The sequence below is a fragment of the Alligator mississippiensis genome, chromosome 11 (genome assembly GCF_030867095.1).
Source record: "Alligator mississippiensis isolate rAllMis1 chromosome 11, rAllMis1, whole genome shotgun sequence".
Lineage (NCBI taxonomy): Eukaryota > Metazoa > Chordata > Crocodylia > Alligatoridae > Alligator > Alligator mississippiensis.
The window spans coordinates 4,556,791-4,584,191 of NC_081834.1; the positions used below are offsets into that span (position 1 = coordinate 4,556,791).

Below are 27,401 nucleotides of genomic sequence, written 5' to 3' on the forward strand. Positions count from 1 at the left end.
GATGTAGGAAGCGCCTGGTCTATGCAGATCTGCCTTGTACGCTGGAAACAGCTCCAAGCTCCTGGCTGTCGGGCCCCTGTGCAGCAGGCATCGTGTGGCCATTCAGAAATGAACCCCCCCCAAGACCGTGGGGTCTCTCCTACCAGCTGCTGAAGACCACGACTCGCAGCAGCAGTGATGGAGACCCCAGCAGCACCTCGCCTTCCATCTCTGCAGACAGCTCCATGCCCAAGCTTCTTTCAAGCCTCCAGGTAATCAGCCCATATAGCCTGGACAAACATCTGCTAACATCTGGCTCATGCTGCCTTCCGGGCCCTCTCCTCTCCTCTCCTTCACCTATCTCCTGCCTCCTTTTGCACACTCTGGGTGCCAGCGCTTTCCTGGGGCCTCGCCGCCCTGCCGACCGTCCCTGCATCTAGCACTGGAGGGTAGACACCCATCACCCTCTGCAAGGCTGCACACGGAGATTTCCAAGCAGGCTGACTTGGTTTAACGGGGAGGCAAGGAGGGAGGGTACGTGGGGCTGGAAAGGACTTACGACAGCCAGGCTGGCACCGTGCCCTGTGCAGCCCTCCAGGGACCCTGCTGGCAGGCTGATGCCAGGAGATACATGCCATCTCCCATATCACCTCCAGCCCTTCCAGCAGCACCCATCATAACCAGTGCTCTCCTGTCCCTGAGCTAACCAGCCCAGTCCGTATTTCAGCTAGGCAGGCCATGGACCGTGCCAATCTGTTTAAGGCAGAGACACAAGACACCCCGCCATTACCGTCCTGACCCAGGGGCGAAGTTTTCTGTAACATTCGATCTGGCCCACGACACACATTCAAATCAAAAGGAAACAGACACTGATCTGTGAAAGCTCCCAAGGAAGCGAGAGACCTCACCTTTGCCCAATTCTGGCCCCAACCCTAAAACAAGCTTCACGTTAGTGCTCATTTCTCTTTTAATCACAAATTATTTCCAGCAGGACGACAGTGGAAGGACACAGCCTGCTGGACACCGCTGACCGGCAAGGAGCCAGTCTCATAAATGTTTGGCAGCCAGCAGAGTAACAAGCCCATTTCTATTGGAACAAGCTTGTTACTACTAATTTTTTTTTATTGGCATTGCAGTTGATTCATAGTGTTTTTCTCAGATTTTTTAAGGTACTTCCTGAGTTGCACAAAAACAAACGCAAGCATGTGCATGCACACACACTCCTCAAAACCTCAGCATCTTATTTTCTCTATTGCCATAAAAGGCTCCTCTGATTTTAAACAGGCCTAAAGGGAAGCCTCGGGCACTCAATTATCCCATCAGCAGCGGTGCGGCTGCAGCACCAACAGACTGCAGTGGGAATTGGGGGCATAAGCTTCATGGGGCGATCTGCCCCCTCGACTTTGAGGAACGCACTTTCAGAATCCAAGCCCAGGTCCAGATTTCACATCTGTCCTCTCTCTCTAGCATCTAAAGCTGGTATTAGACACAGCCAAACTGTGCAATCCAGAAAGGAAATGTGCAATCCAAGCTTGTCACTAATTTCTTGTGAAATGAGGTGTCAATCTGCCTGTTTCGAACAGCGAGACTACGTTCCTGCTGTCTGTCAGTCCACTTCACCACTATCCGCCGCACTGGGGGATTCAGTCTTTTTTTAATTCGTTTTGGCAAGCGTCTTGGAGATCAAGGCTGCAGAAACTTTGGATCTGAGGACAGAGGAGGAATCGCTGGAGGAGCACTTTCAGGCAGTGCTGAAACACATTCAAGGCAAATGCAGATAAACCAGGCAAGTGAGACAATTTTCAACACATGTGCTTTCTTTTTGAACTATAAAATATCACGTCATCTTTACAACGTGCAAAAGCTCAGCATAACAACAGGTATCACTCATTATACAAGGATTTCAAAGGCTTGATTTTGGTTTATGGATATATATAATACATATACACTCTCTCTCTCTCTCTCAAATTATATCAAATAATTATGAGTGTCCAAGAAGTAGAATGCTATGTTCCTACCCCTTACAATGATGCTATTGCCTCCAGAAATAACATTTAAAGGCCTGTTCTTTTTGTGTGATATTTTAAAATAACACGGTTAACGCTTACAGTACTGTTCCAATTAGAAGTTGATCTTTTCCCCTCCAATAGAAACATATTTGATTTACGACCTACAATCGGGCCCTTGACAACTGGCCCATAACCGTGCCACAACGCCTGATTTTCAGTTAACCCTTGCAGAAACAATGAGTGAAAAGCTGACAAAATTCACCTTTGAAAAACGCTCCACTACGTGAATGGGAAAACGGAAACACAGAGGGGGGACTGGTGTACTCCAACATGCCAACCAGTGTTGGTACGGATGCAAAGGGTCTCGAGACTGTGAAAACCACGGGGTACAACATGACGAGAATGGCAGCGCTGCCAGCCGTTCTGGCAGACGGCATGAAATTACCTCCCTGCTTCATGCTCAAAAGGAAAAGTCTCCGTTAAGAGAAGTTACTGATTTATATTGGGAGGAAGGGAAGAAGCTGTTCTTCCTAAAACTGAACCTGAACATGTGTGCTCAACTTATAACCAGAACCACACAGTGAGTGCATCTACATGCGCGCTTTGCTGCAGTTGACCAATTAGCTCCGCAGGAAAGCGTCACCATTTACATGTGCATTCCTATTAGGGCGCAGTGACTTAACCAACTCCATGGTAGGATAGGACTGTCTGGGACAGGTCCTGTCCCACAGCAGAGTTATTTAGCGCGCTGAAACACGTGTAGATGGCGACTGCCTGCTGGCTAACCCCACCCTTGTGCCCCAGCCAGCCCCTCCGCAGCATGTTGAACCAGGTTGGAGCTGCCCCAAGCTGGCAGGCTGACCCCCCGCCCCCCAGGACGCCCTGCCAGCCAGGGCTGCTCCACCCCAGCTCAACATGCTGTAGTCCCAGGCGCACATGTAAATGCTGCGTCTGGGAGCAATAAGCTCCGGTGCAAATTGCACCCGAGTTTATTACCATGGGCTAATTGTATGTGTAGATGCACCCAGCATGTAGGACTTACCACCGTCAAAGTTCCTAGCTCTTTGCTCACTAATTTCTGTAAAATCAGAAACGGAAAATTTCTCCTCCCATTAATTTCTTCCTGCAAGACCTACGCCAGTCTAAACTCAAGCATCTGAGCCAGTATGAAAGGCAGGAGAGACAACCTACCTCCTCTGGGGAGGATATGAGGTTCTGGACTAGATCCATAACTGGTATAGATCAAGGTAACTCTAATTGGAGATCTCGCCCCTTATTTTTCTACTTCTCCCACATAGTTGACTTCTTCCTAAGACAGCCTCATTAAAGGCCATGTTAACTGAACATCCAACTTATGGAGGAAATGCTTTAATGGAACATAAGTGATTGAGCTCAATACAAGGAGTGACTGGATGCAATCTTACAACCTCCCTTTTGCAGAAGGTCAGACTATGTAATGGTCCCATCTGGCCTTACCAGCTATATAGGAAAAAATGACCATGTCTGTCTGGATCCAAGATCGGCGTGAGGGCTTGCAGATCGCAGATATAAAGGATGTTTATAGCTTCAGGGCCCAGTTCTGCCCCTGAAGGCATGCGTGCCACTCCCGCTGTGCCAGGGGAAGCTGTGGACGTGTTACTCAGGGCATCGTTTGACCCTGGGAAGTCTGGCCCATTCAGCAGCGGTTGAATGCAGAGCTGGGAGAGTTTACAATCACAACGCTCAATGTTTGCCTTCGCTCTGCTCCGTGCGCACCGCGAGGAACAGACGGGGACGTTCAGAGATTACTGAGCCTTCGGGCTGGAAAAAATGAATCAACCAGCTCATTCTTTGGGCCGGACACACTCACATTTTCCCAGAGCATCCTCACACAAACAGACCCTTGTCTGGATCCAAAGCAAGCGCTCGCCCGTTTTCTCCAGCAAGAATAGGAGATAAGTGTTCAGCTGTCCGGAGCCGCCTGGCTGCTGCAGTCAAAGGGACAAGCGTTGCAGAGGAAGAGATGAGCTGCAGAACAGCACGTCTGTGCACGGGGCACCTGCAGAGCCAGCTACTCAACAGGTGCAAATAGAGCTATCCCTCTTTACACCCAGCTGAGGATCCAGCTGGGACGGCCATAGGCTTCAGCGCCTCTGCAGCTAGTCACATCACTCGCCCTGAGCTTTCCCCTTCAGTCAAGGTTTCTTTTCAAATAGGCGACGCCTGCGTGAATCGGACTGTGAGAGCAACAAAGGAAGCAGACAACTGACATTTGTGAAGTCTTCCACATGGTTTGGCTCCCAATATGGAAAAAAAGGAGCGCAGGAAACAAGGCCCTAATACATGGAAAAAAAAAAAAAAAAAAATCAGAAAAATAACTAGTCTGCCAGTGCATCTTCTTTTTGGATGGGACAGGTTGGTTAGTCAGATGCGCTCCCTGCAAGAGTCGTATGGAGCTGCTACAAAGCCCCTTCCCAAGCTTGAGGATTTGGGATAATGGTCTCCTTGGATAGTCTAGACACATAAGTAATCTTTAAGGGGTTCTGCTCTTGAAGCCCCATGGTTTAATACAAGCCACATACCTCAAATGTTATTATAAGCTATGGCCTGTCTGAGAGGGGACTGGTCAGGTGGTGAGACAACGTGCCAAATGACGTGGTGTTTTGGAAAACCCGGTGGTCACCCAGGGAAAAGAGCGTTAAATGGATCTGACCCGCCATCTCCCACTGCTGCGTGTCCTACAGCTCCAGAAGCAAAACACACACGGGATAGTTTGAGAAGCCACGTGTGCGTCCCGGGGTTGCCTGCAGGTGATAGCACTGTATGCCAAAGCCAAGCCAGCTTCCTTGTATTCAAAACGACTTGTCAGAGGCTGAGCTCATGGAAAAGAGAGTTTCCAAAGCCTTCACATCATGATGACCCTGAGGGGCTTCAAGTGCCGGATATCCTCTGAAGACAAAAGAGTCCTTGCTTAGGCTGAGTAGGTGGGTTAGGCACCAGGAAGGCAGCGAGTAACCCTCTCACCTGGGTGCACAGAGGCTGTTCCACGACTGCTATGTCGTGCCACAACGATTGTATGGTCCTACGCTTTCCAGTCCCTCCATGGGAAGGACAGAGACCATCCGTCCCCTGTCTGTAGGAGCAAAGCTGGCTGCCTTCAGTTCCCCAGCCTGACGGACCAGGTGCCCCTTCACAACTGGGACAGCACAGGGGGGAGCCTTCGCCTCGAGGCCGGAGCAAAATCTGAACTCGCAGCTCTGCAGCACCCTGACGATTCAGCTACTGCCTCCCGAAGCCTGCGTGCAACGCCCAGCAGGATCCACAGAAACCTGGGGCTGCACAGGACATCAGGGTTTATCCAGTCCAACCTCCACGGCACACTAAACTCCTAAAACCCTTGCACACAGGGAGGCCAGGGATGGGCCCAGGTTTCCCCCTTAATAAATAAAAAGGAGGGACAGCTCGGTAACATGTTCCTGTGTTCATCACTGGACATGTTCTAGCCCCCGCTCCAACCCCAGAAGCTGCAAAGGCCATTATAGCGGAGCATTTATAACTTAGGAAGAGGTCAGCCAAGACACGCATTTCCATATGAAGACGTGTTTTTATACTTACAAGAAAGCCAACCATAAACGCAGCAGGTTTCACCAGTCAAAGCCCCAGCCTCAGGACGGCTTATTGCACAACTCTTCTTATCTGCACTGGGTTGCTCCAGCCCGCCTTTCTGCTTGACTCCTTTCCAGGACCACCGCCCTCCCTGTAACGATGTCTTCAGGTTAACCCTCCCTCCCCACCCACCTGCTTGCTTTCTCAAGGAAGTGACTGAAGCAAAAATGCGGGCCATAAAGGGCATGGCGGTAAATGAAGTCTCTGCCCGCCGGGTTTGAAGCTAGCGCTGTGTACACAACGTCTGTCCTGGATGCAGAAAACGTTGGCGACGCTGCCCCTTTCTGTGCGCGCCGCCTCCATCTTTGCCTCAAGGGGCCTGGGGTCACTTGTGTACTTTATGCTTTCCTGGCCAGACGTGAGCTGCGAGGGTACTAAACAGTGTCCTGCTGGCGAAGGCCTGGAAAGCACTCCCCTGGAAGGGTGCAGCAATATGCAACTGTAAGACAAGAGGGGGTCCCAGGACACGGCCCCGCGGGGGCTGCCTCGGGGTAGGAAGCGGTGCTCCAACTCACTCTGCCCTGACTTTTGAGGATCCCGATCAGAGAGGGGAGAAAGACCCTAACTCATGTTAAGGGCAATGAGACGGCTTCTGCAAGAAAACTGCTGCTCGCTCCCCGACCCGAGGTCCAGATCCTGCAGATGAGGACCCCACCGTGGCACTCTCCACTCCCTGTGCGGACCTCAGGGCAGGACTCGGCTCTAGCGTCTCAGCCAGCCAGGCCCTTTACTGCGATATTTAAACCAGAGCTGCATATTACGGAGTAGAGTTTCAGCTGATCATGTGAAGAAAGCTTCGAAATCCCCTTCCTTCGAGCCAGGCTTCAGAAGGGGCCGCTGCGTGTTCGGCCTCGCTAGGAGCCCGTCCACGGGAACGCTCGTGGGGCCAGCTGCATTCGTCACCCGCAGAGGGTAACGCGGCGGTGGGCACCGACCGAGAGCGGCTCTTCGCTGACCCCGAGCACAGGGGACCAGGACCGTGCCTCCCGCCTGGCACGAGGGTGGGGGGCACAAATACCAACACACGCATGTATCATCTCTTTCAACCCCAAATTCCTTGGAAGAACAAACAGCGGCGTCTGCTTTGCCAGTAAATTTAACCTGTGGTTCCAGGGACTCGAGGTAGTTCAAAGCCTTCGGCAGCCTGGCCAGGAATGGCAAGGGATGTGCTTTGCAGTTATTCGCGAGCAAAGTCAAATCCACACAAATAAGCACTGTTCCAAAGAGGCCGGTTTAACCATCAGGCCCGCCGAAGAACGGGGGATGTTTTTTTTCTCTGAAGTCCTTTTATTTTTTTTCCAGTTTGTCTTGGGAGATTTTTTTTTCTTCTTCCTTACTAAAACACGTCTCCCGCTCCCACACCACACGCTCCTTTTTAGATGTGAGCATCCTCCCTAGGTAAAATGCTGAGTTAGGTATTGGCATCCGGGAAAGGAGGTGCCTTTGATGAATACCAAATCTACAGACTTCAATCGTTTCGGTGAGTGCCACACATTTAATAAGTTATTTCCGTGGAAAACCTTAGTAACTCAGTTATGAATCAAGCCTATAAACACCTCTCACTCATCAAAGCACCAAAAAACATCTATTACTGTAACTCTGAAGACTAGCTTCTCTCTACAAGTTCCCATAAGAAGCCAACATTTCTCCTTCATAACATTCACCATTTTCAGAACTCGTAAATACAGTGCGTCTCTATGCAGCACATCCCGTTACAAAGCAAAACGCTCGTATGCAGAAAAAAAGTAAAGTTCAAACAAAGATGTCCCATCAGATACGTCCTATTTAAAAGACGCAACTGGAATTACATCAAACAGACTTTTACTACCTAGAAAGCCACATCCAATTCCTAACAGGGTGCAAGAATGTAATGTTTTGGCTGGAAAGATTAAACTCATTTACTTTAAAAAAAAAAAAACTTGCTTACTTCCTGATGTTTCTTTTTTTAAGTGCGATGCTTAGGTGCTCGGAGAAAAGAGAGCTCCAATTATTCTGTGGTTCAAGGCCAAACATCATGACTACTCAATAAAATGGAGACAAAAACATATTTTATCTGGGTGTTGTACTTACACAGGGAACTTCTACGCTGAAAACATTCAGAGAAACTATTGAGACCCAGCTCCAGGTGAAAGGGGTGGGGGGAGGAAGGAAGCGGCTCCCTGACTTCTGCTCAAATGAACAGTACTAAGTTACTTAAAAAGAAATGGCAGCCCTAGCTCAGAGACTTCATCCCTGATCACGGCAGGAAAACAGGCAGACCCTCCTGGAGCTGCAAACGCAGGCAGCACTGCGAGAGTTCACCTCTGGTTTATCCGCAGCGGGTTTCCCTTGCTGTTGTTGAACGGAGGTGAGATGCTGGTGCACAACGATGCAATGATTCACAAATTCTCTGGAAGCAGGAGGCAACGTGCATGCGAGAGCATCCGACCTGCCGCCATGGGCGCACCTGTGCAAGCGCCATTTAAATCCACAGGAGCGCTGTGCACGTACGTGAGCAGAGAAGCCTGGCCTGAGCGGGAGCTTTGAAGCGGTGGACAGGTAAACGTCCAGCAAGACTTGCACTCTAGGCCCAGTCTGCTGTCCCGTGTTTCTCTGACCCCGACAAGTAACATCACTGCTCCGTGCCTCCGTTCCCCGTGTTTTAAATGGGAGCAATGATTATTTTCCACATTTTTAAGTGCTGAGGCACATAGAAAAGTTCTACACAGCTGCAAAAACTGATGCTGATGATGGTTATAATGGAGGAGACGGGCTTTGTGGTTATGATACTCAAATATGATTCAGGAAAACCCTGTTCTACTCCCTGCGCATCTCTGGACAAGTCACCTACTCGTCGGATGTCCTGGCCTCCCAGCTGTGCAATGGGAAGGCGATCCCTCCTTACTCCCACTCTGCCTCCGTCTTGTCTTCTTAAACCTGCCCTTCTGTGGGTCAGGGTCAGAGTGCCCCGGACAATGAACGGGAGCCCGTGGCGGATCAAAGTGTCACGGTGTTACTGCTAACTAGTATTACAATACCTGCACCCAAAGGCCCAAAGGATCGACTAAAGGCGCTCCTCCAGGCACTATACACAGCTACTGCACAGTGACTCATAAATGCACAGAAAATAAAGCACTGCATGGGCATGGGCCGTACACACCTATCCACGCCCGGGGAGGTGAAGCTAGCTGCTCTTCAGCCAGCCTCCCCCTTCCGCACCGCTACAAGAGCACAGCCCCTGCCCGGCTTCCCTTTCCAGCCTGTTAGCCAGACTAATCGGGGCGAGACTACCTCGCTGTCTCTGCACACACAAGTGTGATGGGATGCCCCAGCGTCACCACCCCTAGGAAATGCCCTTTTCTTAGGAACAGTATAGTTGTCAGGGGCGTGATTATGTCTTTTTGCTACAAGCATCCTACTGCATGCACGATGATATCCTCCGAGGATTATTTCCAAACAGCACTGCCCTAGCTCACGGACCAGAGACATCGCATTTGGGCCCTCAAGCAGGTAGACTGGCCATGGACGGGTGCGACTCCCCTTGGGAATTCACCAAGAGCTGCAGATCTACTGGGGGAGTTTCTTTACTCCGATACCTGATCCAAAGAGGCCTCAAAACCAGAGCCTCCTGCTCCGATTATTCCCAACAGCAGTTTTCTTGTAGATTCAGGGGCTGGAAGGGACCTCGTGAGATCACTGGATCCAGCCCCCCTGCACTTGGGCAGGAAGGACCGTTGGCGTCAGATGACCCCAGAAACGTGCGTGTCAAGTCTTTTTTTTAAATTTTTTTTTATGGGCTTCAAGATCAAGGCCTTAAATGCTCCTCGCAAGCTTGGCATGACCACTCGTGCCTCTTGCACGCACAAACGACTGCTGGCACAAATTCTGAGGTTAAGTTTTTGTGACCTAGCATGTGATGCACTGCAATATTTCAGTGCAGCAACAAGGCTGCCTAGGAAATAGCCGGCTGTCATCTATGGGTCTCAAAATACTCAACACAATCTAGGGTGCTCCTGCTGTCATTTGGAAGCCAGACAGGTTATATCTTGTGGCTATGAACAATGTTTCCAGCTGCCTCTTTACATACGTCTACTGGACTATTCTATCCTACATTATGTCCCATATCCGTACACTATTATCGTGGGCTCACTTGATATAATACTAAAACTCAAGCAGGCTACAAACCCCATTGCTGCTTTCTCGGTCTTGTGGAAAACACATTTCAACAGCAAAGGTGCAGCGAGGCCGGAGCATTGTTATACCAATAGCAATAAAGGTGTCTTCTGAGCCACCAAGAAAAGGGAGATACCGTTCTCAATCCAGTTGCCAGCGTCTTTGTTTAAACCTGTTGGCTCTTGGTGCGTTTGGCGTCAACCCAGAAAGATTTTAAAATCTGTTGTGGAAGAAGACACAATTCTGCTTTCCCCTGCCACCACCAATATCCCTAAAGTTCATACGCACCATTATCACAGGCTCTCTCTACCTGCCTTTTAAAGATTAATTAGTGATCTGAGCAATGATTCACCTTGGAGTCTGCAGCGTCGGCTTTGATGTCAAATCCCAGACACGGTTCAAAATTTCCCATTAACGCAAACAAAGCGAAGGTGCATTATCGTCCGTGGCTGTGGCGGGGGGAGAGGAGAGAGGGGAGCTCAACTCATCGGGCAACGATATTGCTCAGTCAAAGTTTTACAGAACTGCATGGGTCAGATGGAGAAAACCTTCCCAAGAAGCAAAGATGATTTTCTAAAGTAAATTGGAAAATAGATGCACTTATTTCCCGTTGGCAAACTACAGCTATGGAGGAAAAATGTTTAATATAAAAACATCTGACAAAGCACCTCCAGGATGTATTTTTTTGCATCAAAGAAGTAGCTCTTGGCAATGAACGCGCTACCCTGACAAGAAAACTTTTTAGCCAAGCCCTGATTGTTATAGACTGCTCAGAGCAAGACATGCCAGCTAACCTAGAATTAAGTAGGAAAGAAAAAAGGAAACGATTACAGGCCCAAATAAACATCTGCCTGTGATTAAACTGGATGCAAAGACCGGCATTTGCTTTTTCCAAATTAATTTACGTCTTTAAAAAAAAGAAGAGAGGGGGGGAGGAAAAAAAATACAATTCTATAATTTTACTCCTTAATGGCCTGATGCGGCAGACAACACGGCATATGCAGACTTGGGGGATTTGCACGAGAGCAGCAGAGCTGTAAAAGTGGAGCCCACCAAAACCCACGGGGCACTGGCCGTTATAAACTGCGAGACCAAGGCCTAGCAAAGCTGCCTCCATCAGATCTAGGGGAAAGCACGATTTCATCCACGGCCACCAACCCACAGCCAGAGCAAACGAGGGGAGGTCGGGGAGAGGCTGCACCCCAGAAAACGGGGACTATGGCAGAGGCATCCTGAAACAAGGAGGTTGCACCACTAACAAGACATTCCCGCCCAACCTGATTCACGAGAAAAATGCCAGGTTTTCTATTAACGGGTCATTTCACAATCTCTCTTCAAACCGGGAAAGGTTAATGTTTGTCCAGTTTCCACACACATCCGCCTTACATATTTATAGGCTTTTTCCCCCTACTCCTAACAGAGAAGATCTTCATAGATTTCCTTGTTAGCATAAATCCTTGCAGTCTGTTTTCTTAGAGGGGGGAAGAGGAGGAGGAAAGCAGCAAAGCTTCTCCAGCCGCTGGCCTTTCAAATCCGCTCCCTGAACCTCATCCTAAATCCTCGCAGGAAAAAATCACCCTCTCGCTTTGCGCTTAGGAAACGGCCTGCGCGTTATTACGAGTTATAATTCAGGGGTGCGCTCCCCGCCGATGACTGCTGCAAGTCCTCTGCCCTCTCCCTGCTTCAGCCCGCGAAGGACTCTGTTCCCCTGTCCAGACAGCCACCCCGGCTCGAGCCCCGCCGCCCACGCTGCCCAGGCACTGAAAGACCTGCTTCGAAACAGCCCTTCCTGCCCGCCGACATCCATCTCTCTTCCACGCCCATTCCAGGTGTCATGCCCTGCTTGAAGCATCTATTTGTTTCCACCGGGGACTCCTTGGCAGCTGCAAGCCCGTGATGCTCGTGTGGCTTCTGGCGATCACGTGCCTACGTTTCAGTCCTGCCCCTCGGAGCGCGGCTCTCCCGTGGGAAGCTGAAACGTGCTTCTCACCAATACTCTGCCGGTACCGATGCAGAAGTCCCCGTTTCAGATGCACGTGCCCGCCTACGTAGCAGCATGCTAGAGCATGCACGGAAAGCAAACTCCTCAGGGCATGGACACGCTGGAAACCCTGACCCAATTCCCTGGCAAACAAAAAAACCCAGCAGCATGCGCCTTGCTCCTCTCTGCAGCATCTGCCCCTGTGAGAGCAAGAGCTTCCTCCTGCCAAACCCCTGCCTGTCTGGAGGTGCTTTCTGCTCGCCCTGGCTCTCCAAGTCCTTCCACTTCTCAACTAACATCTTTTCTCCCATCTCTGCAGTTCTTGCCACCCCTCTCCACCCACCCACACACCCACCTTTGCTTTTTCATATCGTTTGACATATTGTACTTGAATCTACACGGTTCCAGGTGAATCCGGACTCAATCCATCCATCCATCCAAGAATGACGACTCCAAAGCAAAGCTGGAGGCTGGCACTGTCCTAGCTGGATCTGCCTCCAGGCTGTAATACTGTATAACCTCATTATAAAGCCCCTGGATAGAGAAGCCCTCTCCTCTTAACACTCACAACAGCAGGAACCAGTTGTTTTCATGACTACACTGCAGCAAAATGATGGAGTATGTCCTAGCGAACACCCTCTCCATTTGACAGACTCCTGGGGCCAGGAGAAAAGTTAAAAGGAGGCTGCATTGCACGGTACCAGCCCTGGCAGTACTGTTCTGCATACAACACACACGCTCAAAGAAGGGAATAAAGTTTCCCTAAAGGAAACGGTGGCACAGGATTAGAAGCTTGCAAGGCAAACACTTGATTTGCAAAGCAACTTCCACAAGCCCAACCAACTTTGCTGCACAGAGGTCTGCGCTCCTCCCGATGGAGAGGGAAATCACGAGCAGGCATGTAGCGACGCATGAGACGCGTTCTGGTGACTGGCTGCTCACCCGGAGGAAAAGCGGGCGTCGCAGAAGCTCGGCACCGATTCCAGCAGTGAGCCCGGCACAGCGCGTTATTCATTAAACACGTTCGGTGGAGACGCGCCAGCTGATGTCAGCCCGGCAGGCCGTGGGCACCGGGGCTGAAATACAGCTCCCTGCAGGGGGGCTGTCGGACAGCGGCGGAGCACCGAGGTGAATCTCGCACATTGCTCCTGCATCTAATATTTGTGCCCTGCTATTTTTCCAAAGGAAACCGCTGTCCCAATAGCTCCACTGGCTTGAAGGACAGCTATCGCCCCAGGCCTCGGCCTGCCATCACTCATGATGAATGGCAATAATGACAACGGGATTTTGCATCTTTCACCCAAGCCTATCAGGAAGCCTTAGGGCACGTCTGCACCGCCTGAGAGCACGGCCACGAGGCGCACCCTGCCTACGCCCTCCTCTCCCGGTGTGCCAACTCCCTAAACGAGGCAGTGCAGCAGCCTCAAAGCAGCCCTGGGCACATGCCTGGCACCGCTCTCAGGCATGTTTGCTGGCACACGCTCAGGGGCGGGTGCACTACCTTGTTTTCGGGTTTTGCAGCATGTGGCTGGGCGTGCTCTGGAGGGAGGCCAGGCAGCATGTCCACAGAATAACCCATGAACAAAGCTCCAGTGGGTTCCTGGGATGTAGAGTAATCACCCATTTCACAGAGGAGGAAACAGAGGTATAAAACTGGTACGAAGCGTTTAGCAGTCACCAGGGGTGCGGGGATAACACCAGGCCATTCCTCGCTCACCGGGAGAGCCGAGCGACCCGACACTTCCTAGCACAACCTCCGAGCAAATCCGTCCCGGCTCAGCAAACAAGCTCACAGATCTTTTAGCTCCCGTACATTTTCCTTGAACTGTGAAGTCAGCAGCGTGTTTCACCGCAACAAGGTCTAAAACAAAAGCTTTTGGTCATCAAGACCGCTTAAAAAAAAAAAAATTCAAAATATTTTATTTTTTAGGAAAAAAGAAATGTAGAGGGAATCTCAAAACGGGAATCCAAACCAGAAATCAAACTGGTTTCTTTGGAGAGGGCTGAGACTGACCACTGTTAACGTTTCTGTACTTTCTTTAAAAAGAACCCTTTTCTCCAAAATACCGTTTCAGCGAGAAGTTGCCAAAATGTTTCACTATCACCAACTTGGTGTATTTTGCTGAGAAAAAGTTTAGTGCAGAAAAAATACTATTCATGGCTCCACAAACTAGTGGATGTCCCCAGTTCCCGAAGCCCGGCTGATCTTTATAAGGGACTGAAACTCTAGCAGCCTGAAGGCACCATGTCCCGCCGAGCCTTTGGATAGCGCTCGTGGTGCTGAAGCAGGTCGAGAAGAGCGATGAAGGTGCCACGTGCCAGCTCCCAGATGCAGTTGTGGGGTTATTTTGGGGTGTGGAAAGTCATGGAGCTCGGTGACCATCGTGGCCTTGCTTTGAGGCCTCGCAAACCTCAACCTGGATCCTCTCAAAGCAGTGGGAGAAGAGCAAACCGCAGGGATGTGTTGAGCCTTCCCTGGGGTAAGCTCCCGAAAGGTACGGAGAGGAGCTGCGATTCCTACTGACGTGCCGGGGAGCTTCAAGTGCTAACTGCCTTTCAGGCCTGGAGCCACTGGGAAATGAGTCCTTCAAAAGCTGCTGCCTCTCTGCACCAGTTACTCTCTAAGGTGCTGCCCTGCCTTGCCTTCTGCCTGATGTCTGATTCGCCACCTCCAGCTAAGGACCGAGAGCAGCGACAGAGAGGACCTAGGCAGCCAGCCCCACCGCTGAAATCCTGGAGGAATCAGGCTTTCCAAAAAGGCAACGCACAAAAGGAGCAGCCTCGGCTGTGGCCACCGCTTTTGCCCGCGCCCATCTCACACCCTTCCAAGCACAGGCAGCAAATCTGACACCGCCACCAAGTCACATTCGTTCAAATCAAGACACCGCGCCGACAGCCAGCCTGCACCGTGCTTCGGAGCAGGGAGTGAGGAAAACGCCAGGTTAGGATTCTCCTTCACTTCCTTTAAATCAGCCGTCGGGGCAGCAGACACCTGCCAGGGCCCAGAGACCCGGGGAAGTCACGGAAATCCAGCGCCACCATCCCACCCTGCAGGACTGTCCTAGCAAGGACGGGTTCCCATTGCTCCAGCAATGGGGAAGAACCAGTTTCCCCAACAGCACAGCCCTCTACAAGCCTGGAGGGCTAATGGGTGCAACAGTTTCCTGGCATTTGGTGCTGGAGCCAAATGTCTGGAGAAAAAAAAAAGACAAAACAAACTTATTACCACTGCTCCATCACTAGTGACTCACGGGGTTGAGGTTTGGTTTCTCAGTTGTTTGCCCTTTATGCTCCCCTGCAGCCCACCCTTTCCATGTGACCCCACTTTATCTCTCGGAGGAGCCCAGGGTGGCCCCGCAGCCCTGCTGGTCCTCTGGGGATGGGGGGGCTCTCTCTGAAGAGGCCGGTGTGATGCAGCACAGCTCCTAGGCAGAATACTGTATGTTCAAGTGCAAAGGAAAAACGGTGGTGGGCAGGGCCAGGAGCTTGCTCTTGAATCAATAAGTGTGCTGAGGCATGGGTGCCAAGGTCCCTGTGCACGTAGTGGCAGAGGATGCCTATGGGGGGAAACCAGGTTGAGGGCCTTCTTCCCGTAAAAGAGCAGCACGAGCCTCACGCCTGCTCAGACACTCAGCATTCGCCCACCCTTTCCACCGCTGCCTTGCACAGGGCTTCCAGCCTCCTTTGTGCAAGCAGCGTCTGCGCTCAGCAGCAGAGTCTGGTTTACTTGCGCTCATCACTCCACCTTGGCCACGCTGCTGCAGGCCACGCAAGCCCTCCTGCGACCAAAGCCCGCTGCCATGCTGTGCTTCCCACTCACGACACAGGAGTCGTTCTTCCCACCGTTTTGACCTGGCTGCTTCTGGAACAGCCTCGCCCTCAACCCCGTCATCCAAGATGGCCCATGGCGTATGGTATCGAAGATTAAAGCAGGTATACAAGTCTCATTCAGGTGCTCGACCCTTTCCAGGATCAAGCCCGAGCTGTCAGGCCACCTTCCGGTTTCAGAAAGTCTCAAGGGATTGCACTGCCCAGAGTTGTGGCTGTTTGCATGGAGCAAACGTGTTCAGTTTTTCCATAATAAATGTACAAACCTTTCCTCGAGAGCTTGATACACAGCTACACTCTTTTTCTAAAGCAATCCTAAGAGGGCTTTTGATAAAGAGAAAAGATGAGAGAGACGTGCTTTCGGATACCCTTTCCTCTGCTACAATTAAGCTACTTATATCTTTCAATTTCTATGACGAACCCGCAGGGTCATTAGAGGCTTTCCTAGAGTCCTGCAATCCCTGCTGTGGTCGTGAATATAAGGTCAAGTTCAAAAAGAGTCTTTTTAACTTACAAACATGGTGCAGATAACCTTTTGACTTCTTACTAAAACTTAGGGGCTGGAAGTTCATCGGCTACGCTAACAACAGTAAAGAATGGATCTCTCTGTTATCCAGAAATTGAATTTTGTGGTTTTAAAAGGAAAAGCATCTCTGATGATCAGAGCTAAAGCAATAAATACCAGTGGCTAGATGCTAGATCCAAAATGTTCTTATTTTTGGAACAGGAGGTAAATGTACACTTCAGTTTCTTAGACACACACGAGGAAGGGCGGTGGCAACACAAGCTTTGTGCGTCTTTCACACAACGCTGTATATCCTTCAAACCGATCCAAGACGATGCACTGGAAATGAAAGCGAGCAAAACGCTGCCCTTGCGCTGTAAGTAAAGATGTTCTGTTCCTGGTGACGACAAGCACGGGTTAACTTCAGCGGAGCTCTTATCCTCTATCTGTAATCATGGCCACTGGGGGAAAATACATCAACCGGCCCCAGACTCTTATTAAAAGTTGCACCATTTAAACCTACACAGTGGGAGAGAAGTATCCAGTTTCAGCGCAATCTGGTCACGTGTTATCATTATGCTGTTCAAATAAAAGTCAGAATGTCTCTTTGACAGAAATCCTGCCAGATGCCCTTCTTTGCAGAAGTCGGCCACCATTCACAAGCCCTCAGTTTTGAAGGCTCTGCTGCTACGATGGATGGCTATTATCGAGTTGCCGTAAATGCCGCGGGCGTCAGGACATTTGCAGAGCACAAGGAATTTGTGAGAAATTGAATCCACGTATTTACAACAACGCCGCTCCAAATGATCCAGCTCCCCGCTCTCAATTGTTCCCCTGCTAGGGACAATTGGCAGCACAACAAAAGCAACATCAGGCACGTTCGATTCAGTCCAGAGAAACCTCAAGACGTATTGAACGGTATCAAAAGAACCTTAAAGGGAAATGAGAGCGATGAAAAATTCATAAGGGAGAAAAACTCGAGGTTATTACAGCCCGGCAGGGCCAGCCAACACCATGTACCTCTGCGAATTCTGGAGCTGTTCAAACATCCTGAGCAATTCAGAGCTCCTCCAAGGCTCGTGATAAACTCTTTAACACGGTAAAACGAGAAGAGTGGGGACAGGGATCTGGAACAGCCCGACACGGACAAGAACCGGAACGAAGTCCTCGCTGCTCCAGCACACGCGGAGCATCCCCTCGGGCCGGTACCCGTCTGCCGCGCCCCTAGGGGAGCCCCCATTCTCCGCTCCCAAGTCCCTCGAAGCCCGATAATCAGGAAAACCAACGGTGAGAAAACAAATGACGGGAAAGTGCCGGCCTTTGGGCCTGCTTAGAAAGGGAGCCTTAACCGCTTGTGGTGGCCCTGCCAGCAGACGCAGCAGAGGAGGCTAATCTTCGTGGGAGCTGTATTAACAGAGCTAATAAGGCTAGTTAAAAATGGCCCCGGCCCTCAGCTATGTGATCCCGGGGCAACTGCGAACAGACGGCGAGAACGAGTTGTGACAAAAAAGCACGAGGAAGCCAAGGGAACGCACGGCGGGAGACAACGTCGCCCTGGCAAAGGGACAAGGGAGGGATCCATCAGCCGCGATTCTGCGAAACGTCAGGAGCGAACAAGCAAGGCGTCGGCGTTCGCCAGGCAGGTGCTCTATGGCTGGAGTAAAGGGTGTGCCAGCCACTTAGCCAGCATTCGTCCCTGTCCTCGGAGATTCGCCATCGACCGTACTCAGCCATTCTGCACACGAAAACCGGAGACGAGCTTGTCACTTCGGTCCCTCCCACCCCAAAACTTACAGCGTATGAAAAAACACAGCCAGGGTTGGTCTATGACTCCACTGAAGTCAACGGAGCTATCCCGGGGATGGACATACAGCAGGGATCCTGCCCAAATCAGCACACCACCTGTGGTTTCCACCTGCCAACCCCGACCTAAAACCCGTGACGTGATCACAGCACCGGGCCCAAGTGGAAGCCCGGAAAGCCAACGGGAGCTGCACAGATTGAGTGGAGACATCCCGAGAGCAAGACCGATGGACCCAACTATGCAAGCTCTTGCTCAGCACCGTCAAAGGCTTGTATGGGAGGAAAGGGACAAATTCTGCCCACCAGAGCAAGGCTCTGCACACTGGACCCTAAAATACCTTTTGTGCACACTCAAGAACACACTTGTCAGCCTTACATGGGAACATCCCCATTCACTACCCCTATGAAGCAATGCCTGTAGCTCACAGACCATTTTTCACCCACCCTCCTGTCTCAAGGCAGGAGTCTACCAGGGAACAAGTGTGTGTGTGCACGCCATGCATGCCAGAAGATGCATCCCAGCATGGAGATGCTTCCTGTATTTTCTTCCTTTTCTGTGTATTAAAATCAGATCACAACCAATATTTTCATCCAGCAGCCAGGGCACGACAGTCTCTATTGAAGCCATCAGCTTCAACAGGCATTTGATTTGTTTTTCCCCCTGTTGTCACCAAGAAGCCCTCAGACAGACACATCTATTTCATTCTGCTTTCCTGCTCACACCAGCAAGCTGGCTTCATGCAGCTCAACACAACAGCCCTTCTACTGTGAACATTAGCATCTGCCAACCTGAGAAGTCTCCAGGCGTGATGTTTGGTGAGTTAGTGGCCTCTGTTTCAGTGTAAGACAACGTGGAATCCGATAGATCTGGAAAATAAAAGAAGAGCATTTAGCACGTTTGCATCACAAGCACCGTCTGAGCACTCAGGGCTCCACCGGCCCACATCACCTGCCAGATGCCTACCCACGAGGAACCATGCACCCCGGGCAGGAACCAGGCACTCAACTTTTCTTCTCTGACGTGCAAAATGCAAAGTTTCAACTGCTTTGACCACAAAAATAACTGCAGTTCAATGGATCAAACAAGTAGGAACTTGGTGCTTACTGGATAAGGTTATGCTAAGCCTCCAAACAATTCATAGTTACTATCCTTAATTATCACCATTAAAATTCTTGAAGCTGTTTATTCTTGCTTCCTTCCTTCCTTCCTCTTTGCTGAAGCTAAGGAAACTTTGTTTTAACAAGTTAAGAGCCGTTGTTATTCCCTCTTTCTCATTAAGTGCTCAACTGTTTGCTCACAGATTAACCATCATTTTTGCAAGCAAGCAAAGCCATGAATCTCCCTGAATCGCTGGCCGTTGTTTTAATAAATTCACACATCACTCACGATTTTCCCCTGCCTGCAGCACGCGCAGCTTCTGAAGGGAGTAGGTACGGGGCTCGGGTTTCTTCTACGTCTAACAGGCACTCCCGCAGCCACGTGATGTCTTTTCTAGGACACTCTGAACCCCTCTGGGGTGACCCACCAGCAGTGAAGAGCACCGTGCTTGACTGTAAAAGGCAGCGTGGACTATTTAGGCTGTGCCTTGAAGCCCCCTGGCTCAGAGGAAAATCAGGGGATATGAATTACGCCCCTGCAAAGACTGTCTCACGGTGCACCAGGACTCGGGAACCTGCGGCTTGACCTGACCTTCCTTAGGCCCCCCACAATCTCCCACTCTCGTGTCCTCTGGGACAGGACCTTCTCTACCTCTATCTACGCCCTTACCGTTACGTATGTGCCAAGCTGCTCCTTTTTTTTTTACTGGGCAAATACTAAACATATTTGTCACCCACCTCCCCCTTCCCTTGGTGACCCTCTTTGCTCGCTTCCTCTTTTGTAAACTAGAACCACTGACCAAACGGAAGAGCAAAGTGCTATTCAGTGTGCTGGAAACTGGCACAAAATAACCCCTGCTTACACAGAAGTATCAAAACGGATGCATCTAATTGCTCCCCTCCGGGGCGCGTGGCACTGCCCATTTACCGGGAGGGGTGCTGAGCACCACGAAGGCAAAGGCAGGATTTGACACCGTGTCTACTGAGGGTTATTTTACATTTTTTCAAAGATAATATATATTTTGGAAGACAGACTCAGCTGAATTTTGCCAGTTTTAAAGTGGGCTGCGTTGTATGCCAAGCCTACTTGACCAAGCTCCTTTCGGCAATATTTTACAAAGTCATAATAATTCACAGGGAAAAGTGAGATTTCCTTAACATTTTTACAGGATGGAGCTGAAAGGGCCGGTGTCTCAGTTGAATAAACATTACAATAAATAATAGTTAGCTCTTCCACCCTGGCTCGGTCTAGAAATCCTTCCCGCAGCTCATAAAAGAAGGTAAGTCTCATTGTTCTCATTTTACACGGAGACACATGCCTGGGGTCAAAAAGCAGGTCGCTGGCCGAGCCGGGAAGAGAAGCCAGGAGTTGCGTCTCCCATCCTACCCTGACATCCAGTATAAAACGTCAGGTATGAAAATCACTGCAGCTTCATTCAAAATACAACTGTTTCACTCTATCAAGAGATTACCCTGAAAAGCACGCCGGGAGCACGAAAAGGGCATTATAAGATCAAACCTGCAGTAGTTACAATAGGATGAAACCACGTAACTCATTTGATATTTGTTCCTTGACTCCCTACAGCTGGTCAACTGCTGCTGGTTCAGAAATCAGGAGAAGCCCAGGCCTCTAGATTCGGGCATGTGCTTTTATGCTCTACAGTGGCCATGTCTCCACTGGGGAATAATCCAAAATATTTGTTGTGAACAAGGAAGAAAGGCTGCCATGAGCGCTTATAAAGAGGAAATACGTACCCAGTGGCTTTTGCTCATCATTGGGAGACAGCCGAGAATAAGGAGGTGGAGGAGACTCTGGAGGAACAAAACCTTGTATTAGTGCTTTATATCAGGTAAAAAAGTCAAGCCCTCAAGTTTTCCCTCCTAGGCAATAACAAGTCAAGGTCAAATAAATCCCTAGTGAGAACACGGAGGAAACATTGCGTGGAAATAACCCTAGGCCACAGATCTCCAAAAGTCACTGCTCATTTTGAAAACCCACCTTTAACAGGGCTGGGGTTTTCGAAAGTGCCAAGCGCAGGCCTTCTGCAAAAGAGGCCCCTTGAAAGAGTCTCCGGTTGGACGTCCCAAAACCGGGGGGCCCAAAATCACAGGTCACTTTTGAAAAGCTTGGCTTTTACTTTCTAGTCACGTGTTTAATATAATCCCATTTAAAGCATACCCATGGATTTAACAAGCGTTCCCTGGACAGCATGCTACAAAGCCTGAAAAACTGCACAGCTTCAATAAAAAGGCCCTTTTCCCAGGACATAAAGCATCACAGGCTGGGCTGATTACAGCCTCGCCAGCGACGATCCCCAATCCCGGGACCCTGCTAGCTAGAGCGGAGGGCCTCCGACACTCGTCTGGGCCCCACCTTTGAAATCCTGCAGTGACCCCAACAGTCATATGCTTAAAGTTAAGCATGTGCTTAAAGACAGCCCTGAATCAAAGGCACCTACAGAGCTCTTGGACTACCCAGGGGTGGAAGAACTAACCGAGCAAATGGCCTGGCCCTTCATCACTTAACGGCGCAGACTGTCTTTATTTTACGCTATTATAGAAACGAGTTTTTTAAAATGTAACATTTTAGAAAAACCAAAAATGAGCGTTACTGGGAACTCATATCCTGGCATCACCAGTAATTCCCAATTCAAGCTCTGCTTAAAGCTCAGTGGCGCCATGTGACCCCACACTGCCGAAAGGAACGGGTGGTCTCCCGTCCCCCCTCCCGGACCTGGAAGCAAGCTGCTGTGACAGTAGAAAGCTGGGCTGACCTACGGCGTTACTTTATTACGACTTCAAAACTTCCCACTGGGCTAGTTTTCCCCTGGGGCCACAGTCCCTTCCCGCTCTCAGAAAGGATCTTGCAATATGCATCGGGATTTATAGCAGAACAAGAGCACACGATGCTCCTGCTCCCTCCCAGCGCGCAGGCTCCACGCAGGCAAGGCGCCTTCGCAGAAGCATTTAAGAGCTTCAAAGGAAAAGATTTTTAAAAAGGAGCCAACAACGCGAACTGGATCTAACAGCATCACCTGCGCCTGCAAAATACGCTTGTTACCATCCCTCCCACCCCACAGAGCTTTTTCACACCACGCAGCTGATTTCATGACACACGTGAACGGACAACGGTCCGCGCACGGAGAATAAATACATGAGCGGGCAGAGCACCAAACCCACTGGACACAGCATCGGGGCCGGATCCTGCTCCGATTGAGCTCTCTCCCCCCCACCCATCCTGGGCAGGGAGAGCAAAACAGGTGGGACTCAGAGCAAACTTTGCAATATAAAAATTGTATCTGGAGCCGGGGGGGATACAGTTGCATCTGGGGGGGGGGGGAGGGATACAGTTGCATCTGGAGCTGGGGGGGATACAGTTGCATCTGGAGCCCCAGCAGCTCCTTGTAGATGGAGCCGGCTGTACCCAGTTTGTCTACCAGGCCATACAGAAAGCTGGGGGTAGCAGCCACCTGAAACCAAATTCACATCCTTACAATTTAAAAAGCTGCTGGTAGGGCTCTCGTCCTCTGCAGGGGAAGGGGCCCTGGAAAAAGAAAGGAGCTTCTTCCCAGCGGCTGGCCACAAAACACACAAGCACGGCTCCCCTGGTTTCGACTCCCCTTCTCTGCCCCACTTCAACCCCCCGAGCTACTTCCACCCGAGGGGGGGGGGCATTAAAAAAGCGGAGAGGGGTCGGGGGCCGGCTCTCCTCTCCCCACCCTCGCGTGACCGAGACCTGGGCCGCGGGCAGGAGGCGGGGAGGGGGCGCCGTACCTGGCCCGCACAGGCGGCTGAAGTGGTAGGGGTTGCAGCAGACGCTGGGGCCGTCGGTCCGGCCGAAGCTGTGGCAGTGGCAGAGCGGCTTGAGCTCGGCGGGGAGCTGCAGGTCGGGCCAGCGGAAGAGGCGGCCCAGCAGCAGGTGCGGGGGCAGGCGCGGGTCGGCGCGGGCGGCCAGCACGCAGCGCCCGGCCAGCGCCCCGCGCGCCTCGACGGCTTCCAGCAGCGCGGCCAGGGCCCGCTCCTTGAGCCGCTTCAGCAGCGCCCACGCCGCCGCCTTCAGCTCCTGCTCCGGCAGCGCCGCCGCCGCGCCCGGGCCGTCGGGGCCGCCCGCCGCCTTGTCCGCGAACAGGCAGCAGGTCACGGCGGGGCAGCGGCCGCCCCGCACGCGGGCGCTGCCCGCCTCCGCCTCCGCCTCCTCCGCCTCCTCGTCGTCCTCGTCGTCCTCCTGCGCGTGGCCGGCGCCGTGCTGGCCCCGCAGCGGGCGGCGCGGCGCGGGCGGCCGGGCGCGGGCGTCGGGGGCCGGGCTGTGCCCCGCGGCGGCGCGGCTCCTCCACAGCCTGCGCACCAGCCCCGCGCGTCTCGACCGGAACATGCGGGCGGGCGGCCCCGGCGCGAGCCCGGCGGCGTGCGGGCCGGGGGGCCCGGCGGGCGGCGGCCCCGCGCCGCTACATGGGTTTTGTGCCGCGGCCGGCCCGCCGCGCCGGACTCATTGGCTGCCGCCCATCATGTGCCCGTCTAGACACTCCGGCGGCTCCGCGCCGCACTGCTTGTTGCGCAAACAACGGCTCAAGTTTCTTCCCTCTCCAAGGAAAGCCCGCCCCGGCCCGGCCCGGCCCGCCCCTTCCCCGCCACCCGGCCCCGGCCCCGGCCCGCGGGAGGCGGCGGCGATGGGCGCGGGGAAGGGGCGGGCGCCCCGCTGCTCCCCGGGGGCGGCCCACCCCCGCCCCGCGGCCCCCGGCTTCCTCCTCAAGGAAGAGCGCCTCTGCGGGTTTCTCTCCAGGAGGGAAACAGCCGCGCTTCGCCTTGGCCCCTGCTTCCCGAGCCGGGCTGCCCTGTGTCCTCTCTTTGCTCGGGCAAGGGGGCTGCCCGCTAGCCACTTGTCCTCCGTCCTCCGCCGCCTCTGGCTGTCCTCCTGAAGAAAGAGGACACGCTTTTCTTTTCAACAGAAAAATAGTTGGGGGGGGGGTTTGCCTTAGAGGAAGCTCGAGGAAATAGGGGACAGAGGACAACCGGACTGTCCTCTAGGATGAGCCACCCGCTTGTCCTCTGTCCTCTCTCCAGACCTAACCCCACGCCTCCACGGCCTCTGGTTTTTCTCAAGAAAGAGAACACGTTTTTCTTTTCAAGAGAAAAATAGAAGAGGACGTGAAGGTGTCAGGTTTTGCCTTAGAGGAAGCCCGAGGAAATAGAGGACGGCCAGACCATCCTCTGCGCTGGCCACCCTAGGGGATGCCCCTCTCCGCTCCCAAAACGAGCGCTCTGCTCCGGGCAGAGATGCGCGGCGGGCGGAGATGCGCGGCAGGTGGAGATGCGCAGTGGTCAGAGATGTGTGGCGGGCGGAGATGTGCGGTGGTCAGAGATGCGCGGCGGGCGGAGATGCGGTGGTCAGAGATGCGCGGCGGGCGGAGATGTGCGGTGGTCAGAGATGCGCGGCGGGCGGAGATGCGCAGTGGTCAGAGATGCGCGGCAGGCGGAGATGTGCGGTGGTCAGAGATGCGCGGCGGGCGGAGATGCGGTGGTCAGAGATGCGCGGCGGGCGGAGATGTGCGGTGGTCAGAGATGCACGGCAGGCGGAGGGCGACCTTGGGGGTCAAGAGCGGGGAGGAGCAGGCTGCCCGCCAACTCCAGCCAAGTGGCCACCTGTTTGGAGCATCTTGCCCTCAAAGCACTGAAGAGAGAACGGCGGGAGGAAAAGGAGAGAAATCCCAGCCTAGGCCCGCTCTCCCCTGTAACTTCTGCTCGAGGATTTTAAGTCGCCTTGAGCCGTGGTAGCAACCGTCCTCGAATCGAGGGATTGCTGACGACCGTGACGATGGAGTTCCCCATCACACTGGATTTAATTGGAATCGGTGGCCAGCCCCTTGGGGAGGAGGTTTCTGACACTGCAGACCTGCTGCTTATTACATTTTATCTTTGCTATATAGAGTCTGCGGTGTTCAAATCCCGGGGTGGAGGTCGGTGCTCTGAGAGGAGTGGGAGCAAGCATCTGCCTGGGCAGTGCTGCCAGTGTAACTCTCCTAGCAGCGCTAGGAAGGGGCTGAGGCAGGAGGGAGGAAAGGTCACTCTTTGGGAACACAAGAACAGTCAAATCTTCTCGCCAAACTTTTTTATTGCAGTGCAGCTAGTAAAATACTTCCCCGTGTAGCATCTTGCTGTGCTTTTGTGTGTCCAATTCCCCTTCCCCTGCTCAGCCTCTCAGAGCAAAACAGGGTCATTTGGCAACCAAGAACAGGGGCATTTTCGACACGTACATGCCTCTTGAAAGAATCCTCTAGGAATTTGGCTCGACTGATCAGAGATAAGGAAAATGAAAAATGAGCTGATCAGCTGGCATAGGGGGAGTTGGAAAATATCAGTAATAAATACAAAATAAATATATCCACCGTTTCTCCCCGTATCTCAACCAGTGAGCCGAACCAGGCAGGAAAATATTAATGACAATGACATTTCAAATTAAAAAAAAAAAAGCACGTGGAGGGAATTAAAATGTTCAGTGACTTCCTTCTTCCTCTATTTTCTGACCAACTCTCTCCAACATCACACTTACATATATATGTGTGTGTGTGTATGCGTGTGTTTGTGTGTGTACACACACCTTTCCCCCCCCACACACACACATATAGGTGGAGTCACTCTTATATATGGTTATTGCTCCCTCGACCGGGAGGCCATTGGGCGTTCGGTCACTGTTGTGATGACCTTAGGTGTGGATTTTCCTGCTTTCAATTCCCACGGAGCAGAGTGAGTCGTGAGCAGACTGTCATCTTCCACCCCGGGGGTAATCCTGATCAAACTACGGACCACAGAAAAACACTCTGCCCTCTAAACCTTAAATTGGACTTATAATCATTGCTCTGAGTCACCCATACGAAAGAAGACTGATATATGATGATATAAGATATATAGATAATATATATATGATAATATTATATATATATATTTCTTGAGGCGAAGTCTTACATATGGAGATATAGATATATCTTATATGTATGATTATACGAGCTAGATGTAGGTATATATCTATAGCTATCTATCTAAATAGCTATATATAGCTCATATAATCATATGTATTTCAAATATGGATCTGCAAGTATCCATTCAATAGATCTGTAATATATATAATCATATATATGAGATTGCTCGAGTTTCGCTAGCTTAGCTAAAGGTGTGATTTTAAACCGGTTTTGTTAAATCAACGCAGCGTGGTGGAGGTGCTCTTAGCTGACTTAACTCTGCCCCCTGGCCGTTTAGTCTCTCCTTGCTGTAATCTCTTTTTAAACTAGCACAAGTATGTCCACTCAGAGGTTTGCACCAGTTTAAGTTCTTGGGTAAACAAGCCCTTTGACTTCGGATCTGACTTCTGCCCCAGCCCAGATCAGCCCAAATGTATTGACCTTTAGGACACGCTGCAAAGCACATTTTTTAAAGTAATAGATCACTGGGGAGGCATCAAGGGGGTGGTGTTTCCTTTGGGAAGTGTAGGAACGGGGTTTTGGGGGTGTGGGTTTGCCGGCTGGCTGGCTCTGTGCTGGGTGGGTCTTGCTGTTTGTGTTTTATGGCTATGGGTTGTACAATCCATGGATGGCAGGGGGCCTTGAACTTGGACCACGAGCCTTCCTCAGTTCTTAATTAATCATCAAGTGTGTCTAGTTGTACTACCGTCACTACACCCAGGCAAACGTCCAGGGCTGCACAGAGTAAGCACTGAGCATTTGCCTTGCAGTTTGAACAGTACACATAGCCCCAGTGTAGACAGGACCTTGCAGCCAAAGGTGACACCACTCCGCTTCACTTCAGCTGCACCTGTCTACACGAGGGCTCAGGTAGGTGCCGCGGCCTCCTGCATCGCTTCTGTGGCAGAAGATAAAAGCTATGTTCAGACGCATCCTCCGGCTGTTTTCTGTGACATCCCAGCTACAAAGAGTCTTTCTTTTCAGTTTCCATTTGATCCACTGACAGGCTTGGGAAAGCAAACTGATTCTGGGTAGGGAGAAGAATTAAAACGTCGGGTGGCAATACTTGCAGGTCCATATGAGAAGCGACCTGTGTACGGAGGGGAATGGGCACTGCAGTTGAGAACTCACTGCGCCAGCTCTATATTAAACCCATTTTTCTATTGGTGAACTTTACACCAAATTCTAGCTACATTTCTCCTTCCGGCAGTCAGTAAGAAGCCACATGCGAGCACAGGGAATGGCCGCTCTGCTCATGAAATGATGGAAGTGGGGAGCAGGTTTGCTGAGCCACGCCGCTTTCTCTGGGAACCACGTTCCCAAGGGTTGTCAGGGCAGAACAGCGGATTAGCCGACTCCTTCAATACTGCTCCCGCTAAATCCATCGGGGTTTATTCAGAAATCTGGTCGGGAGCGAATACAGGTAATCGCACTTGAATGCTGACTTA

General features: G+C 51.6%; 1 protein-coding gene and 1 long non-coding RNA gene across 2 annotated transcripts in view; one reads left to right on the forward strand and one right to left on the reverse strand.

Moving 5' to 3' along the window:
* The window catches only part of SMAD6 (SMAD family member 6), a 65,561-nt gene extending 42,031 nt beyond the window's left edge, over positions 1–23,530 (reverse strand). The window contains exons 1-3 of the mRNA XM_019477394.2: positions 22,775–23,530; positions 20,756–20,812; positions 18,692–18,769 (exon numbers count right to left, since the gene is read on the reverse strand). Coding sequence (XP_019332939.2) covers positions 18,692–18,769; positions 20,756–20,812; positions 22,775–23,372 — 733 coding nt within the window. The 5' untranslated portion in view covers positions 23,373–23,530. The remainder of the gene's footprint in view (positions 1–18,691; positions 18,770–20,755; positions 20,813–22,774) is intronic.
* LOC132243961 (uncharacterized) overlaps positions 20,811–27,401 on the forward strand; it is a 36,263-nt gene continuing 29,672 nt past the window's right edge. The window contains exon 1 of the long non-coding RNA XR_009455523.1: positions 20,811–22,260. This is a non-coding gene — a long non-coding RNA (uncharacterized LOC132243961). The remainder of the gene's footprint in view (positions 22,261–27,401) is intronic.